General features: G+C 40.2%; 1 protein-coding gene across 4 annotated transcripts in view; it reads right to left on the minus strand.

The window, feature by feature from the left end:
• Positions 1 to 20,072, minus strand: part of pigg (phosphatidylinositol glycan anchor biosynthesis class G (EMM blood group)) — a 213,505-nt gene that overhangs the window by 55,246 nt on the left and 138,187 nt on the right. For 3 of the 4 annotated variants that reach the window (XM_064341952.1, XM_064341951.1, XM_064341953.1), the window contains one exon: positions 6,188 to 6,497. In XM_064341952.1, the coding sequence (XP_064198022.1) occupies positions 6,188 to 6,497 (310 nt within the window). Of the gene's footprint in view, positions 1 to 6,187; positions 6,498 to 20,072 lie in introns of those variants that run through there. The other variant, XM_064341955.1, reaches the window with a different exon arrangement.

Here is a 20,072-nt window from a genome sequence, read left to right on the forward strand (position 1 = left end):
TCCAAAAGACCAATACCAGTGTCTCATACAGAACAGAAAACTGATGCACAATCTCAGCTGTATAATATTTGTTTAAGGGCGCGGTCACACATACGCGAAATTAACATTGGCGAATATTCGCCTCCCGTTCACTTCCATTCTATGCGAGCGACGGGGTGAATAAAACATTTCCGGTGGTGAAGAAAATTCGCATCTTCGATTCGCGTGGAGTTCAACTTGGAGGTAAACTTCGGCCGGCGAATTCACAGCCTCAACCAATAGCAAAGGAGTGTGTGTGGCTGACCCCACTTGGCTGCAATTGGCTGTAGTTTTCTTAGTGAGCCAGGATGGAGGAGACTTTGATTGTTGCTGTGTCTAACCAGCCGGTATTGTACGATCTTCAGTATACATTTCCCCGTCGCAAAACCAACAACCGCTCATGTGATATCACAACTGCTCATGTGTGACCAACAACCACAACCACTCAAATGGACTACAAACCAGCAAACTGATTTCCGTGTGCATCACATCCTGCACTGCCCACATTCAGCACGACAAGATACAAATTTTGCCTCTGCAGGCGATGGTCATTCGCTTGCATTCGCACGTGTGACCGCGTCCTTATCTGGCTCTTTTGTATAATTATTACATTTATTTTGGGATGTGTGGAGTGGTGAAGAATAAGGAGAAGACTGCATCTTGCACTCTCCTTAAGGACACAACCGTCATCATTTACATGTTTTCATTCAGTAGTTCCAGCCTCTCTTTGATCTTGTTCAAAGTTGATAAACAGTGTAGCATCAGTATATTATTACATGGCTTATTTGAATGCTTGATTCAAAGTAGTCTGTGGTCAAATATTTCTTTATAATGACTGCTGCTATGGGTAACAGACCACTTTAGAACTCGTTTCATATAAATCTGCAGAAAAAAGTCCCACAGCGGTCAATTTGATCCTTGTCACTTTAAGAAAATCAAGTAATCTTCCATCATACACGTTTATGTTGCCTAGTAAATCTAATCCTAATTACAGTTATATTACTATATAGCTAGCTATACAGTATATTCAGTTAGCTAACGTTAACTACAATCAGGAAATTAATGTCTTTGACGCTGACAGTGTGAGGAGTGACAGTGAGCCAGAAATAGGCTACAAAGGCAGAGCAAAATAATAAAAAATAGTCGACTTTTGCCTATCGATACAGTGGTTCTGAGTACAGCTATTCCAGTTAGCGTTATGCCATCGACATCAAGAAGAGTGCGTTACTACTTGCTTCGTATCTCACTCCAATACCTTCGTTAGGCCTATATTATCTATGAGAACACAATGGAAAATTTGTTTCATATTCATTTCAATTTATCTTAAGTAATAAAATCTTTTAAAATTAATATTCCGAGTGAAATTATTGATCTATTTCTTTTGTCAGGTAATTAGCTGTGTAATAAGCAGGATAATCCACTCTAAGGTAGACAGCTGACCACCTTGTCATGGGTTGTTCCTTACTTGAAAGCTATCTGCAATTCAGATTGGCCTTGCTGGGTTGAATGGTTCTTTATATTTTCATTTTTGTACTTTATTTGGAAAGAAGAGAGGCAGAGAAGGTAATACAGCTCACAGCACTGAAAGGTGGGGAAACTGGGGTCCTGCAGGGGTGGGGTGGGGGGAGGGGCTGTATATACTGTAGGTTGAGAATCAGCTGCTACCAGACTATGCCATATGGTCAGCCCTGGCTACGGTACAGTTTAAATGAGTATACTGAATGACCACCCTGCAGCAGGTAGCCGATCTGGGCATTTACGACAAAAAAGCACAACTCCAGCAAAATCACAAAGTATTAAGACTCAGAGAGGTCAAAAGGCATAAGAGAGAAATATGACGTACCAAAATTTGATTGATCGATAAAATTTGACCTTTTTGATCTTTGCCAGATGGTGAGGGTAATTTTTTTTTTAATTATTAAAAAGAAATGTTTTAATTAAAAATTAAAAATAAAAAAAATAATAAAAATGTTCAGAATGCTTTGTGTAACTAAACTAATTGTGCGGCATTGGTGATACAGTAAAAGCAAACTGGAAATCACCTTCCGCACTTTTTTCAACAAACAGCAACAACGGAGGAAACATCGAGGCAGACGAGCCAGGGTTAAACAGAACCTGAGGACCCGAGCACACAGACCTCCTCTGCCCAGCGTACTGCTTGCCATTGTCCAGTCATTGGATAATAAAATGGATGACCTCCGTGGGCGACTCAAGTACCAGCGGGACGTGAGGAATTGTAACATCCTTTGTTTCACCGAAACATGGCTGACCCCCTCCATTTGATACAATGCCATTCAACCCGAGGAGTCCCTCTCTGTTCACCACATGGACAGGATGGATGAGTCCGGTAAGAAGAAGGGAGGTGGCATTTGTTTCATGGTGAACAGCAACTGGTGTGACACTAGGAATATTACAACTTTAACACGCTTCTGCTCGCCCAACTTGGAAATTCTGACAATAAAATGTTGGCCACACTTTTTACCACGTGAATTCTCCTCAGTCATCATCACCGCCGTGTACATTCCACCACAGGCGAGTACAGAAACAGCTTTATCAGAGCTTTACAAAACTTTTAACAGCTGCTAGACTAGCAACCTGGATGCTGCGCTCACTGTAGCAGGTGATTTTAACCAGGCGAACCTTAAGAAGGTGATGCCAAACTTTCATCAGCACATCGGCTGCACCATGAGAGGAACTAAAACACTGGATCATTGCTATTCCCCGTTTAAAGACGGTTACAAAGCACAGACTCTTCCTCCGTTCGGCAAAAGTGACCATTCGGCCATCTTGCTGTGGCCGGCATATGTAAACAAACTGTGCCGTGAGCCTCCGGTGACGACGGAGGTCACGCATTGGACGGGCCAATCAGAAGCCGACCGTCAGGTCGCATTGCATGACGCAATCTGGGGCACGTTCCAGAGCACCTCCATTGACGACATCAAAGAGTTCACTGAGTATGTGCTGGATTTAATTGGTAAAACGACGGAAAAGTTACTGTCAAGACATTCCCAAACCAGAAACCTTGGATTAATAAAACCATCTGCGATGCTCTGAACATGCGCACTGCTACATACAATTCAGGACTAGAGACTGGCAACATGGATGATTACAAAGCAGCCTCATACAATGTAAGGAAAGCAGTGAGGGAGGCAAAACGGAAATACGGGGAGAAGGTGGAATCACAATTCCAACAGTGTGATCCTAGAAAGCAAGGACTAAGATCAATGACGGATTATAAAGGGACCCCCCCACCCCCCTTAGTGAGTGCTGATGCGTCTCTTGCGGACGAGCTCAACACTTTTCATGCGTGCTTTGAGGCTAGCAGTAGTTGACAACTCATTGCATCTGAGGCAGAGGTGGGCGGCGGAGGAGAGAGAGAATTTACTCTTTCTGAGCACAACGTCAGAAGGACATTTCAGCGAGTGAACACCAGGAAGACCGCAGGACCAGATGGTATTGCAGGGCAAGTCCTCAAGTCATGCGCTGACCAACTGGCACCGGTGTTCACAGTGATATTCAACCTGTCTCTGGCCCAGTGTGTCATACCCACATGTTTCAAGGAGTCCACCATCATCCCCGTACCCAAGAAACCCAGACCAGCTTGCCTTAATGACCTTCGCCCAGTAGCCCTCACCTCTGTGGTGATGAAGTGCTTCGAGAGACTGGTCAAGGACTACATCTGCTCCTCACTGCCCAGCACACTGGACCCTCTACAGTTCGCCTACCAACTCAACAGATCCACAGAGGATGCCATCACCCACATCCTCCACACTGCCCTATCCTACCTGGACAAAAAGAAGGGGAATTATGAGATTGCTGTTCATTGATTATAGTTCGGCTTTCAACACCATAATCCCCTCCAAACTCATCACCAAACTCAGGGACCTGGGACTAAACACCTCCCTGTGTAGGTGGATCCTTGACTCCCTGACGAGCACACCTCAGGTGGTGAGAGTGGGCAGCCACGCCTCATCTTCCCTCACCCATAACATGGGAGCACCCCAGGGCTGTGTTTTGAGCCCCCTGCTGTACTCCCTGTGCATGCACGACTGCGTGGCCACTTTTGACTCCAACTCCATCGTCAAGTTTGCTGACGACACAGCTGTGGTAGGCCTGATCTCCAACAACGATGAGAAGGCCTACCTGGAGGAGGTGGGGTGCCTGACTCGGTGGTGTCAGGACAACAACCTCCTCCTGAATGTCAGTAAGACAAAGGAGATGCTAGTGGATTATGGGAGGAAGCAGGGGAAGATCTACAGCCCTCTAAACATCGATGGGTCCCCGGTGGAGAGGGTGGACAACTTCAAGTATCTTGGTGTACAGATCACCAAGGACCTGACATGGACAATAAACACAGACACTGTGGTGAGGAAGTCACGGCAGTGACTGTATCACCTCAGACATCTGAGGAAATTCCGAGTGTCTCCCCAGATACTTCGGAATTTCTATAGATGCACAATTGAGAGCATCTTGACTGGGAACATCACTGCCTGAGATGGGAGCAGCACCATGCAGGACCGAAAGGCCCTGCAGAGAGTGGTACGGTCAGCAGAACATAACACAGGGGGTGCACTCCCACACCTCCTGGACATCTATACCAGGTGGTGCAGGACCAAGGCCAGGAGAATCTTGAAGGATTCCAGGCACCCAGATAACGGCCTCTATTCTCTGCTGCGGTCGGGGAGAAGGTACCGCATCCATAAGGCCAACTCAGAGAGGTTCAGGAGGAGCTTCTACCCTCAGGCCATCCGGATCCTGAATGATGACATTGCCTAGACCTGCTTATTGTTCCCAACAGGATGCCCCCCCCCCCATAACACTCTAAACTACTCACACACCTGGGACTTAACTCAGTATACTTTAGCACAGCAACACCTTATATTTATAACAGACTATTCATTGGGAATATACATATCTACATTCTGTGAATACACATGTGAATATACATATCTATATATGTATTCTTTTTTTCTAGATCATACTTATCTATTTAACTCAACTGTACAATTCATCTTAGTATATCTTTGTATATATTGGACAGCTCATTCCATTCTTATAGATTTAACTCAACTGTACAATTCACCTGTGTATATCTTTGTATATATTTGACAGCTCATGCCATCCTTGTATATATTTTGTATTTCTATTTCATATATTTTGTATTTCTACTTTATTCTATTTTATTAGGCAAATTTAGGAGCCAGCAACAGCATTTTACTGCACATTGTACTTGTATGATGGAGTATGTGACAAATAAACTTTGATTTTGATTTGATTTGATTTGAATCCTTTTTGAGCTTTTAATACTCATTGCTATTGTAACAGTTTACACAGTTTCATAACACGTTTCCTTGCTTTTTTCATACATTTTTCTTCACTAATTTAACAAACTGAATTATTTTCAGCTCTTTTGCAAATCCTTCCTTTTAAAATTCATTGCTATTATAACAGTTTACGTAGTTTCATAACACGCTTCCTTGCTTGCTTGCTTTTCATACATTTTTTTCACTAATTTAACAACCTTTCCCTGTTTTCAGCTGTTTTGCAAATCCTTGCATTTAATACTCATTGCTTTTATAACAGTTAACGTTGTTTCATAGCCCGTTTCCTTGTTTGCTTGCTTTTTTCATACATTTTTCTTCACTAATTTAACAACTTTTCCTTGTTTTCCACATTTTGCTAATCCTTGCTTTTAAACTACATTTCTATTATAACTGTTTACATTGTTTCATTGCTTGCTTTTTTTCACAAATTTAAATCGTCACCCTATCGGCTTTTTAAGATTTTGCATGCTTGCATGGGCTACTTTTACTTGAAACTAACGTACAAGCCACTGCTTTAAAACTAATTTACTTACATATTCTCTCATATTGCTTAATTTACTGCTAAAGAATAAATAAATGTTTCAAGTTGCACAAGCACTTTGCCACACAAGGAGTTTAGTTACACCCAGCATTCTGAACATTTTTATTATTTTTGAAATTTAAAATAATTTAAAATTAATTATTATTATTTACCACCATCTGGCAAAGGTCAAAAAGGTCAAATTTTATCAATCAATCAAATTTTGACAGGAGTTACATCATACTTCTCTCTGGCATAGACAAATCCATGAAAACGTGTGTCAATCTCATAAGTGAATATGACAATAGGAAGCTCTGTGTCTGACCTGGAAGTAGAAGAATGCTTGTCCAAACCAGTAGTGCATGATGGTAGTTTGGGCGGCATCATACTGCAGCTCTTTCCAAATGTACTGGGCCATTGTAGTCTGGATGAGGAGGCTGCAAGCCAACACTGGCAGATTGTGTGGTCGAAACAGGAGGGCGCACAGTAGGACTATACCACTATACACCTCCCATAGACCCCTGCTCTTCAGCCGGGAGTCTGCAGTGATAACCTGTGACCTCAGCAGGTCCTTGGAGCCGGTAAAGAGGATACCCAGGATGAAGATGTAGACAAACCGAGCCTCCACTGTCCCTCTGAAAAAGCAGACAACAGGAAAAGATACAGTGATCTATTTATCTGTGAGATCCATGTCCTTGCACTTGTAGCAGATGAGAAATTACAGGTCTATCACGCTATCTGATTATCCCCCCTTATTACAATGGCATTGTCTCTGAGCAGATCCTTCAGCACCAAACAGCCGCCATATTTTAGTTTTAATCGGCTTAGCCAAATAACTATGGCTCCATCTCCATCAAAACAACCAGGTTATACTCTATGAATGCATGTTATAAAGATTCAATTTATTCCCATTTGATTCTAAATGTGTATTTATATGCTGAAAATATATTCAAATTCAACATATTAATTTCAACAGCTTGCAAGCAACATCTCAAAAATGTCTGTAGAATAGTTCAATTTAAAATTTCAAATGTATCTGTTTCCTCTATTTGTGAAAACAAAAAAGAAAAAGACAATAAGTTCAACTATACTATGTTCTGAAATAGTTACGATACCTATGTGTTGCAACATAAAAAGTCATTATTTACAGCTTGAGCTCCCATTTCAAGTAATTGTAAAAGGTTGCAAGCCTGAAAAAGCATAATACAAACTATGGGATATCAGAATTACATGTTGATCTCACAAAATAACTAATTGATTTTAAGTGAAAGTTCACTGCAAACAAATAAGATTTTATTATTAAATTGTATTTTGTTATACATAAGCAGGATATGTTCTGGCTCAGAATCGGGCAATGTGGTATCTTTCAACCAAAATTGTGCAGGGGTTAACGCCCAGCCACAATGCCTAGGGCAAATGCATTCAAAACTCATCCGATTCACATCACAGAGATTCTGAGGAACGCATTTCACCTTAGTTTTTTAGTTTGAATACTCTTACCTTCTCTGGATAGCAAGATTAAATCTCTGGAATGCAAATATGGGTGGACGTATGGTAGTAAAACCCTAGGGTGAATGCATTATCAGAAACTTGTGAATTATATTATAGATGTCCTGAGGAATCGATTCCACCCAACTTTTACAGAATAAGACTCCTTTGCTTTTGCATGTGAAAAAAATTGAATGGAGATTTGTATTGCCTTATATTCAAATAACCAAAATTTTGGCTGTCCATGTAATAATTTTACCTCAACAACAAATTGTATGATAAACACAGTGACTTGAAACTCACCGTAGAAACAAACATTTAGGAAAACCATATTCACCACACCCGTTTATTTCGTATCTGTGTTTTTTGTAAAAAGATTTCGAATTCCCTACATTTGCCTCTCATTTGAAGAAATCTAGGGAGGGAAGCATTAATGATCTAGAAAAACAATGTTTATCCTTAGAGCAAGCACTTAAAACCTCTTTTTCTGAATCTACTCAAAACCTTTTAATGACAAATAGAACCGAATTGAATGACCTGTTGAGTAGAAGAGCTGAATTTATAATGCATTGAGTTAGACAAAATTATTATTTTAATGGTTGTAAACCAAGTAAGTTACTTGGCCTTAAACTTAAAGCCAGTCATGGGCTTCGATAAATAATATTCGCATATCAAAGGGTGTTGTAACTAATCCTAAAGATATTAATGTGTGATGCCCACAAAATGTATCCATCACACGTGTTATTTTGTTTAGTTTCTATTTTGGTAATGTTATCTCTGTGAGATAAATTTTGTCATATGAGGCACAATGGTCAATTATTGTCTCTTGTGAAACAACAAGACATCTCTATAATAATATAGACGCTTTCATCGGACGCACACGCGTTGCCAAGGATATGCGCTTGGCCCTAAGTTAACTTCCGCTCTGTGTTTGTTTATTATTGTTTTGTGTTTACTGGCTAATATGATACCGATTCTGCACCGATTACAAACGGAGTGAAAGTTAAACTGATGAGCAGACTGATGTTGGGCTCAGGTTGTTGTGCTGTGGGGTGAAACCTGACCTCAGTAACAAACTACATTTCAAAAATCTGTAAAAAAAAAAAAAAAAAAAAAAAAACATGCATAATTTAACTTTGTAACCCCATAGGAAATTGTGAAACTAATTGCTTGAATCCCTGCGATTATTATAGCTGGTGCTTACCCGTTGTTACTTCGTATTTTTGAGAAATAACGACATCGTTACCTATTAAAATGTAAGTCCTGTAAAAATACACATAAACTGTATTTTAAAAAATTGCCTTCATACATTTAGTAATACAGCCTTATTTACTATATCAACTTAAGACAAGCAACGCGCTCGTAATTATCTCATCGCGACCCATTAAAGCCAATGGTGCAGATGTTGCTTCATTATTAACTGCTTTCCTAAAGACCATTTTGCGTCCTGCGACTTGGGTTACAACAGTGAATATGTGCGGATTCCTAGACGTGCTGATAGAGACCACCCTTTCTCATATTAACCTCAAATACGCATGACAGGATAATAGCAAATTTATGTCAAGTTCCATTCATTTATATGGGGTGGCCGATACACCGCTTAGCAACCAAAAGCTAGCGCTGGGCCACCTCTGACTAATTTGCCGGCACAGAAAAAAAAAATTGTGAAAGTACTGAAAAAATAAGCACAGGAGGACAACAAGGACATGGTTTCCTACATAACTAGGTACAGGTTGTTACTGATATTTCGCCTATTTCATATGTAGTTGCAAATCAGTTTACGCTTTCCTGTCTGTCGAACAAAGGTGGTCGAATCATAGGTGCTCTTAGCACTGACTTCGTTTCAAGTAACAAACTCATGATAAGCGATAGGTAATAGTGTCAGGGTTTCGACGGATTGGACCCAAGCGCAGAGTAAAAAGGAGACTCAGAGGTAAATGAAACAAAGACTTTACTTATTACAAAAACAAACAGGAACAAACAAAAGGCCACGAGGGGCAATAACAAATGAAAACTCAAAAATACTTAACAGAAACACAAGCATAGAAACTCAAAAAGTCATAACACTGGGAACACATAATGAGGGCAGAAAACAGTAAACCGAAACAGTTAGGCAGAAATCAAGCAGGGCAATACACAAGCAGACGGAATACAGACAGACGGAACACACGCAGGTGGGACACATAGGCAGAAACACAAACGAAACGCAGGCAGAAACAAAGTCAAAAACACAAGGAACCAGCACCCGAGTCAGGGAGACAAAGGACCTAAATAGAGTCAAAACCAACAAGACACAGGCGGGCACAATTAACAATCAAACCAGGACAGGGTGGGAACAACAAGACACAATCAGAAACAATAATAAAATAATTGAAAGCAATAATACAATTAACAGGGGAAGGAGCAGGACACAAAACAGAAGTGCCGCCATCTGACGGCCCAACAAGGAAAAACAGAGACAGAAGCTAGCTAGCTAAACATAGCTAACAATGTACAAATTATGCACAGTAACGTTAGATCAATGTTAGTAGTTGATACGCTTTAGCTACGTTTTGAAGTAACGTTATGATACCCGTTTCCAATGACTTGACAGCGTTACATTGCCTGATCATTTTTTGATGTGGTAGCACAGCAAGATGACCCAAACTATTAAGAGCCACAATATTTTTTCATCAATGCATGCTATACAAATAAATGACCTACAGTAATTGCATTGGCTACACATGCTGCCCACTAGCCCCAGTTTGTGTCTCTAAGCAAATTTTCGTTTTTAAGCAAAATCATAGAAAGAGTGCACTTTTTACACAGGAATGTGCATGTAACCCAGAACAGTTATGGATTATGCAAGGAATGTATAATTCTCAGCAAGGTGCAATACTGTCAACAGTTATCTGTTTTTTTGGTAGTGTAACGTTATCGCATTTGAGTTTGGCCAAGTAACGGTTCTTTTCTTCGACTGGTAACCTCTAATAATACTGGCTAGACATAGTTTTAACTAGCTAGCTAACGTAATTTACTTGTTATTTATTTTGCTTGTTATCAGAAATGGTCTAGAGGGACTCTGTTGTTATTGATTGTTTGAGGAAGTCTGCCGGAAGTTAAGTTAGGGCCAGAACAACGCACATGCGCAGTAACATTTGTTTATGTTGTTACCGTTGAAAGCGTCTATACTGAGTGAGTATTTTCAGTGTTGCCAGTAGAGGGCAGTGTGGCGCTTTTGCTTCTCCCAAGAACTCTCGTTGTGTTCAGACTCGCGTTGCTTCCTCATTCTGCTGAGCGAGGCTACATTGAAGAGAAGCACTTGTCGCCCGCCTCATTCTTTCTCCTGTATTACAGGTTTGTGAAAAATTAAAAAAATATTAACTACATATACATGTTGTTTAATACGTGAATTCCCAGTGAGATCGATTTGGTAGGGGTAAAAGTACCTTTATGTAGTTTTGTGACCAAATAAAGAAAATACGGTTTTCCCCTGTGCCGTGATGAGTCTAAGATGGCGGTGCCGCGGTAAGCTGCTATTTTAGATAAAAGAAAATGTTCGTTTTTGGCTCCGGAACATTTAATTTTTGGTTTTGATACTTGTCTTGTTAAAAGTCCATGTTCTTACTGAATATAACATTGTTAGTAAGGGTTGACGTGTACATTGAGTATTTTATACACTTTGAAAAGTTTAACGATCTTATAAGCCTTCAGCTCATGCAATCCTATACATCCGATGGTAGTAATGTTAGCAATATGCTAGTTTTTTATTTGGCTATAATTTAAGGGAATATGTAAGAACCTGAGAAAACCTGCATCGAAAATTAATGTTTCCTTTGGTTAGTTAAGTAAATGGGAATACTAATTCAATCAATAGACTGAATGAGGGTTAATTAATGCAGTGGTGCATGGACTGAACGAAGTGTTAACCTAATGGAAAATGTGTTTAGTTGAAAGAAAGATTGTAACTGTATTTTGTATCTCATAAAAAAACCGTGAGTACATACACTGGCCATATTTCATCTGCGTTTCTAATGCGTTTACGCTTACGTCACTGCATCCTTTCTCACAGCCACTGTTTTTACATATATAGCAAACCGAAACTGCTGAACGGTACACGCTCATCAAACTGTAGAAATTCACATAACGATAGCCATAATCCACAACTGTTTCTTACAGGGTCGCATTTCTCACTCTCATAATAAAACGCTTTGCAAAAAGAAATGATATCTCATAAAAAACACGTTTTCAACGTACAAAAATGCCAAGTTACTCAAAAGTATTGATATCAAAATGATGCCAAGTTACGGTACTACAAACAATATAGGCTATCTTGACATAAGATGTATTTCAAAGCAATGCTACCCAATATTTCCTCAGTTCTTTCAAGTCACTTGGCCCTGTGTATAAGCATGCACTACATGGACACGCCAAACATATGTGTGGATGGCTCTCTCACAGTCAAGATTGATTGAATAGGCGTGTATGTCCAATTTGTATTGGTATGTATGTATTTCCCTGCCCAGCCTTTCTGTTGCGTGAATGATAGTATGTTTCTTGGTATAAGCGTGTGTTCGTAAATGTGAATGTAACATGCTGCGAGGGAAATGTCCCCATGGGGATAAAGAAGTTCTCTATGTATGTATGTACAATATGTATTTTACATGCAGTATTTATTGTACGTAGCAAATATACAATAACTTGCACATGTACTCAAATTGAGTTCAGAAGCAAGTATAAACATGTTTTCTGGAGAAATATGCTTCCTGTAGTTACTCAGCAGCAGTTTTGTACATTAATGTCAATGTGTTCCATGAGGCAATTCGAAATATTTGACTCTTTGATCTGACACAAAGTTTGCATGACATTGTAAAATGGTAAGATTACAAAACACAGGGCCAAGTGACTTGAAAGAACTGAGGAAATATTGGGTAGCATTGCTTTGAAATACATCTTATGTCATTTCGGTGAGGCTAGATAGCCTATATTGTTTGTAGTACCGTAACTTGGCGTCATTTTGATATCAATACTTTTGAGTAACTTGGCATTTTTGTACGTTGAAAACGTGTTTTTTATGAGATATCATTTCTTTTTGCAAAGCGTTTTATTATGAGAGTGAGAAATGCGACCCTGTAAGAAACGGTTGTGGATTATGGCTATCGTTGTGTGAATTTTTACAGTCTGATGAGCGTGTACCGTTCAGCAGTTTTGGTTTGCTATATATGTAAAAACAGTGGCATTGAGAAAGGATGCAGTGACATAAGCGTAAACGCATTAGAAACGCAGATGAAATATGGCCAGTGTATGTACTCACGGATTTGACGTCCATCCAACGAGCCTTGACTGACAAAAGAATCAGCAAGCCCGTAGAATTATAACTCCCTAGGTCGCAACTTGTGTAGCCTTCTGTCCTGCTCCGTTGTCTGTTATTTCGTGGAGATGCACTTTTAGTGTTTGTAAGGTTTATCCTGCTGTCCTGCTCCGTTGTCTGTTATTTCGTGGAGATGCACTTTTAGTGTTTGTAAGGTTTATAAGGCATTTTGATAGGCTTATCTGCAGGTAGGAATCCTCTTCGCTGTTTTGCTAAACTAGAACCGGAAAACATGATAGTGGAGAATAGGAGCAGACGCATATGTCCCAGCAGGCTTTGCATATGAGAAAATAACAACAGTGTGAGAGAAATTAGGATGAAATGACGAAATTCCGTAGTTGAAACAATATGTTTTTAGCAGAATGGGCATGGAGGTGAAGGTTGACATGATCACGGAGTATAGTGCGAAGTAAATGGAGTGACCATGAGCGAGTTTATATTCCTTATCGAACGGTATATATAACAGTCGCTATAAAGCGCTAGCTGTTGAAGTGGAGGGTTAAGTAACGTGTGAAATGTATTGCACTGCTGTGTTTTTTTCATGTTCAGTACTAGTAGTTATAATTATGAGTGAGTCATGCATTTAAATGTAATGTTTTAATGGGGAGTTGCAGAACGTACATACATAGTAATTGATGGCATGTGGCTAGATAGAGAACAGGGCGAGGTAACATGAATGTAGAAACGTGGCGTTTGCTGATAAGGTTTTGTACAGTAGCCAAGTGAAGAAATGTAGTTAGTAGAAATGGCACAGCTGTGAACTGGTGTAACTTTTTAATAAAAGGAATACATTTGCCGTCATGAAATGCATACGGATGGCCATGAGTTTTGGTTTAAGCAAATATAAGCGTAAGAGAACGTTATTAGTGAGGGTAAAAGCAGGTTAAAGAAACGTGTCCCTAGCTGGGCTTGAACCTAAGACCCCGTGTTCCCAAGACTGCAACCTTACCCACTAGGCCACAAGCAGATTAGCTATTTAACCTCGAAATGTTTCAGAGTAAGAAGGTATGGGTATTTTGCCTGTGTATGCGAGTTTTTGATTGGGTGGTGAACTGGTGTAACTTTTCAAATAAAAGGAATACATTTGCCGTCATGAAATGCATATGGGTGGCCGTGAGCGAGTTTTGGTAAAGAAAATATAAAAGCGTAAGAAAACGTTAGTGTAAAAGAGGGAATTATCTGCCTGAGGGCGAGGCGGTATTCAATCCTTCAACCGGAGGTTTACCAGTCTGTGACTTGGTTAGTGCAGCACCATGACATAGCTATGCAATGCGTGAAATATCATTAGCAAACCTGTCCGTGGTTTTAAAGAACACAGGCCATTAAGCACAGAAGAGCTCCCGTTGAATCCATATGGCTTTGCAATATTGTAGCCGGTTAATAACTGAACGTGCAGACGGTAGGTCATAATTCAGTGTATACGTTCGGTTAACGGCGGGTAGATATGGTGCAAAAGCAATAAATGAGAAGTAGTAGACAATTATTAAAAGCAGGTTAAAGAAACGCGTTCCTAGCTGGGCTTGAACCTCGGACCCTGTGTTCCCAAGACTGTAACCTTACCCACTAGGCCACAGGCGGACTAGCTGTTTATACCGAAAATGTTTCAGAGTAAAAAGGTATGGGTATTTTGCGTGTGTATGCGAGTTTTTCATTGGGTCGTGTAGGTGAAGATTTGGCGGGTGTCGGTAAAATGTCCAATGGGGAGACATGTTATTAGTGGGATAGGCGGCAGGAAAAATAAGACTGAGAAGAAGAAGAAGAAAGAGAAGAAGAAGAAGGAGAAAACGCGAAATCCCCTTATTTTGGGGCTTTATTGTGTGGACATGTGAAGTTGTTTATGAAATCTGTCTGTTGAAATGGGGTCAGAATGTACAGAATTTAATGTTTTTAAGGGTTGAGTGTCTGTGGCTGTTGTGGTTATTTCTGTGGGGAACCCTGAAAAGTGCCAAACTCTCGGTGCTGTATAGGTATGGGGCATGCCCCCGCCAAGGCGTAACTTGGCGGGATGGCATACCTACCATCCCAATTTGATATATGTATGGTTGTTAAGAAGATAACATGGGAATGTAGAAAAACAAATACAGACACAGAAAGAAAATATCTATTTTGCAAAGTAATAAATTCTGCTGAGCGAGGCTACATAGAAGAGAAGCACTTGTCGCCCGTCTCATTCTTTCTCCTGTATTACAGGAAATCTAATCTGTATACAGGCTCACAGTCTGAGACCTGTAACAAATGCAGTCTTTCAATCTTTCTTTTCTGAGCTATACAACTCCAATTTAGATATAACCAAATGTAACAACTTTTTACAGAATATGAACCTGCCCAAGCTTGATAATAGCGAAGCTGAAGAAATTAGTCAACCAATCTTGCTTGAGGAACTCAAATTAGCATTAAAAGGGGTCAAAAAGGGCAAAACACCCAGAGTGGATGGAATCCCTGCAGAACTCCTGCTACGGTATTTTGATATTCTAGGGCGCATACTTCTACAAACTCTACTCTCAGTAGTGGAGAAGGGGAGTTTTCATCATCAACTCAACACTGCCTTAATTTCTCTAGTGCCTAAAAAGGGAAAGGACCACCCTGATTGCTCTAATCATCGTCCAATTAGTCTTCTTGGCAAAGACCTAAAACTGTACACCCAAGTTCTAGCTATGCATTTGGAGCGCTTCATTGGGAAACTAGTTCATCCTGATCAATCAGGTTTTATTCCAAAACGATTAGCAGCAGATAATGTAAGCAGGCTGTTACATGTCATACATGAGACCAAAACCTCGCAAACACGTGCTGCTGTCCTATCAGTCGACGCGGAAAAGGCATTTGATAGGTTACAGTGGGACTACCTTTGGCAGGTATTGGAGAAATTTGGCCTTGGTGGTAATTTTATTAATATGGTTCGTGCTTTATATGCAAATCCCACTGTAATGGTTTCAACCAATGGACTATACTCCATTCCGTTCACCACTGAGCGAGGTTCGAGGCAGGGATGCCCAATAACACCCATGCTTTTTGCTATCTCACTTGAGCTACTGGCCAAAACAATAAGGCAAAATTAAATATGTGCGATTTAAAGTAATAATCTTGAAGATTTTCATTAAAATAAATGTCTGTTAAGTCACTATCTATCGCCGAATTAGGTAACACAATGGTGATTGAGCCTATTATTATAATAATTTATATTATTATTATTATTATTATTTATGATTAAAGAACTGGGTGTCTGTGGCGACATTCCCGAGAAAAAATCACAAGCGGCGCATAGTTAGTGACGCGTTTTCCATCAGCCATCAGTGGTTGGTCCGCCAGAGAGGGTAGGCGGAGCTAACGCAACATGCTTGCTCTTCAACTCACTTGTGTGTGAGCGGCGTACTGTTTTTTCCGGTGTCTGCTACAATAACAGAGAAAGTTATGGAACCCTAAAAAGTTCTTGTGTAACATGAGAGGTCTTATTATTTGTTGATGTAGATTTTGTATTACATTTGATGACAATGAATCGTTACTAAATTACATAGCTATTTGCACAGCTAACGCTAGCTACCGGACCTGATTTCTGTGCAAATATGTCAAGCCGGAGAAAACTAAATAAAAGAATACGGCAGTATGGATTAGCATTGTTATTATTTTATTACGTTTCCTCATATGTTCCTTCAGCCTTGATGCCCTTTTTTGATGAAATCTCCTTTGTTTTTGTTTTATTCTTCTTGTTCTGATTGCTAATTTAACACCCAGCTCAGCTTTATTATCAAACAGTTTAGCTAGCAAAACCAGAAACACCAGGGGTAACATTTTGTAAGGCAGTTGTTTCAAAAATATTACACAACAGTCATTCACGAAAAAGACTGTTTATTGTGCACGAGATACATAATTGCACGAGCCACAGCGAATCCCGCAAATTCTTCTCTGCAGTGTAAAGATGTTCATACCGGGCAAAAGGTGGATAAAGAACGTGTGTGGAAATTGATCATCACTAATTCTACCCCAGATCTGCTACAGCATTTTAACCCGGCTCGGCAGTGTAAAGACAGTTTAAGTTAGCCTAATGTTAGACAATGAATGAGTACGTACATAACATTACTTTTATAACAACCATTTTTTATTCAGTAAATAATAAGTGTTATAGTTGGCGTGGCCCAGGTGCCAACTGACTGACATCACACAGGCGATGATGGTTGGATCCGGTTGGATCTATGGGAAGTGAGGTCCAAAAACGCACCTGCAATTACCGCTTCTCGCCATTGGCACCGCCATAGAGAACGAAACTGTAATCTTTGAGATTGTAACTTTAAATTAAAATGCAATCACTCAATCTCGCTGTATGCAGATGACATCCTGCTTTACATTTCTGACCTTGAAAAATCCATGCCAGCCATTCTGAAAATCTTCAGCGAATTTGGCAGTTCGTCTGTGTGGTGTCAGGATGACTGGCTTAAGCAGCCACACCTGCCCTGGGTCAAGCTAATTAGACCTGGCTAATCAGATAATTGGTTAGATAATTGGCCAAGCTAATGGGACCCGGGAACAGGGGTGGCTGCACCCATGCGTAGTGAGGTAATCAGTGCGCACAGGTTAAATCTGCCATCCCCACTCACACAAGGGGGAGCCTCTGTTATGACAGTGTTAACATCTGCTCTTTGGCTGTACCATCTTGCCACCCTCGTAAATAAACGTGGACTATTTAATAGTCATCTCCCCGTGTCTCTGTGCCGACGGGCCCCTTGGAAAGCCACTTTGGTGGCCTGTGGCAGGTGCGCTTGCCACAGTCTGGTTATAAAATAAACTGGAACATATCTAATTTGCTTTTACTAAACAATAAAAAAAACATTCAGTGTGTGGTACAATATCAGTTCAAACACAAATTACGTATCTGGGTATTAACATACACACCTCATTACACAATATTGTTAAAGACAACTATGAAAGAACACTAAAAATGTCCAACAAGATCTTGAAAGATAGTCTTCTCTCCCAGCATCATTGCAATCCAAGATTGCTGCCATTAAAATGAATGTTTTATTTATTTACTTCTGTGTGCATATTGGCTAGCAAGGACTAGTTAGACCATTCTGAATAGCATTCCTACACTCAGTAAGTCCTCTGTCTGTCACACACAGGAGTACATGAATATACAATGGCCCTCATTTATGAAACAAACGTATGACAGAAAACTGGGCGTACCGTCATTTCCACGCAAAGCTCTGCATTTATCAATTTGGACGTGAGCGGAGGCTACGATCAAATCTCAGGTCATGTCTCAACTCGTATACGCAAGTTTTCATGTCAGCGTGGACTTGCGGTGCAGCATAGTAAAACTGGCTGAGTCAGAGAATTGCTATTAGACCATATTCTGACTGGCATCTAAGCATATGCAGCCACATATTCATCACTTAAAAATATGTAGCCTACGGCAAAATACATCGACGGTGGCATATCCCTAACATAAATAGTTATTTTCAAATTGTTTGCAACTAACGGGGTTAACAGTCTCATTTCTCTTTCATTTTGAGATAGCCTACTTGTTAGGCTACGCTACTGGTGACATAATTACAAGCAATTACGGTAGATGCTTATTCAGTCACCTATTTAAACAAGAGCTTTGACAGTCATCAAATCTCGGCAATGGCAGATCTGGCTCTGTTAAGCCGCGTTTCCACCGCAGGAACTATACCCCGGAACTAGGAACCTTTTGAGGAACTCAGTGCGTTTCCACCGCAGGAACTAGGGTCTAAATTTAGTTCTGGGGGCTTTGTTTTACCCCCCAAAACGTTCCTGCTCGGGGGGTAGTACTTTCAGAAAGTACAGGAACCTTTTGGGTGGAGCTTGCAGCGCTGAACATTTCTGATTGGTCGAGTACTCGCTTGTGTTGTATTTATTTTCCGCCATTACCCGCCATGTTTGAAAATATGCCGGCGCAACCCGATTTATTTTCATAATAACTTCAAATCAAACTTGTATGTTATGCGGCGCAGTAGCCTAGTTTTGGTTATAGCCTGCAAACGTCTTGGAATTATAACGTGTGCTCTTCTGTTCTTTTCTTGCTTTAGTATTCGTTTTATAAAATGCTAAGCATTCGTGCTGGGACAGCATATTACGTACTAAAACATTCAAACGGATTAATTCGGTTGCTGAATATTTTCTTCCGGATTTTCTTTGTTAGCCCATTGTAATTGAATCAAAACGTTTGATACAGTTATGTGAGGTATGCGGTAGTTCTGCGTAATTCACATTGGTGATACAGTAAAAGCAAACTGGAAATCACCTTCCGCACTTTTTGTCATGGTAAAATAACAGGTTAATTCTAGTAATAGTACCTTTAGCTTTTTCAGACTGCCGTAATTTTACCAGGAAGACCAGGAAGACTATGGACTAATTTATGGTGCATGGTTCACATCTGGAGGGCACACTTCGCTGCTCGACTAGCAGTAACTCCAAAGGAAAACAAACGGTGGCTGTACCACTACTAATTTAAAATTTCACGCAAGTCCGAGTTTTCGTTCTATTCTTGTCATTTTGCGATTAGCCTATATAGAATTGACGATGAGAAAGTAATCAAACAGCAAATTGTTTACAACGTGTGCATGTTTTCTGCTGTTGTTGCCAGTTATATTGGAAATGTGAATGCATTCTGTCGCTTCGGATGTCAAGACATGAAAGCGAATGTTCGCATGAAAACATAATGAATGTGTTTGAGAGGATATATAAAACAGTTACAATCTGACTATTGGTCTGTTATATCCTATTTGTTGCATAACGGTCCAAGTTCAACTACCAACGACAGTTTTGCTTGACAACGGTAAAATATGCCCAAACGGCTGCAGAAGAATATTTCAATTCCATGTGATTAAATCGATAAAAATCAATAAATAAAAGTAACCATATATAGTCATTGTTGGCAACCCGTTGTATATAAGTGGAATAAACCCCTCCGGGCTGTCCCGGTTATTAGAAAATAATGTAGGCTACTTCGGTGGTAGTATGGGGTTACAGAAGAAATCATATGACAGATGGACCGACGACAACGTCGCTTTTCCATATGTCAGTGGGCTAATTTGCCTAATCTTCGCGGGACTTTAGACCCCGGTGGAAACGCAGACAGCCATTGGCTGAAGGAACCTTTTAGTTCCTGGTAAAGCAGTTCCTGGGACTGAAAGTTCCGGGTAATTTTGGTGGAAACGCGGCTTTAGAAGACCTCTACGTGCCCGTAAGACGAAAACGAAACGAAAGAATGTTTATAACATCATTAAAACATCATTAAAATGAAGTAATAAATGAACCCGTGTAATTATTTAAATACTAGTAGCCTAGGCTATTACATTTTTACCATTATCCGGCTCGGACACAGGTCTGTGGAGTTTATGTCTCCTCCGCCACCTGT

Source organism: Anguilla rostrata, chromosome 7, assembly GCF_018555375.3.
Source record: "Anguilla rostrata isolate EN2019 chromosome 7, ASM1855537v3, whole genome shotgun sequence".
NCBI lineage: Eukaryota > Metazoa > Chordata > Actinopteri > Anguilliformes > Anguillidae > Anguilla > Anguilla rostrata.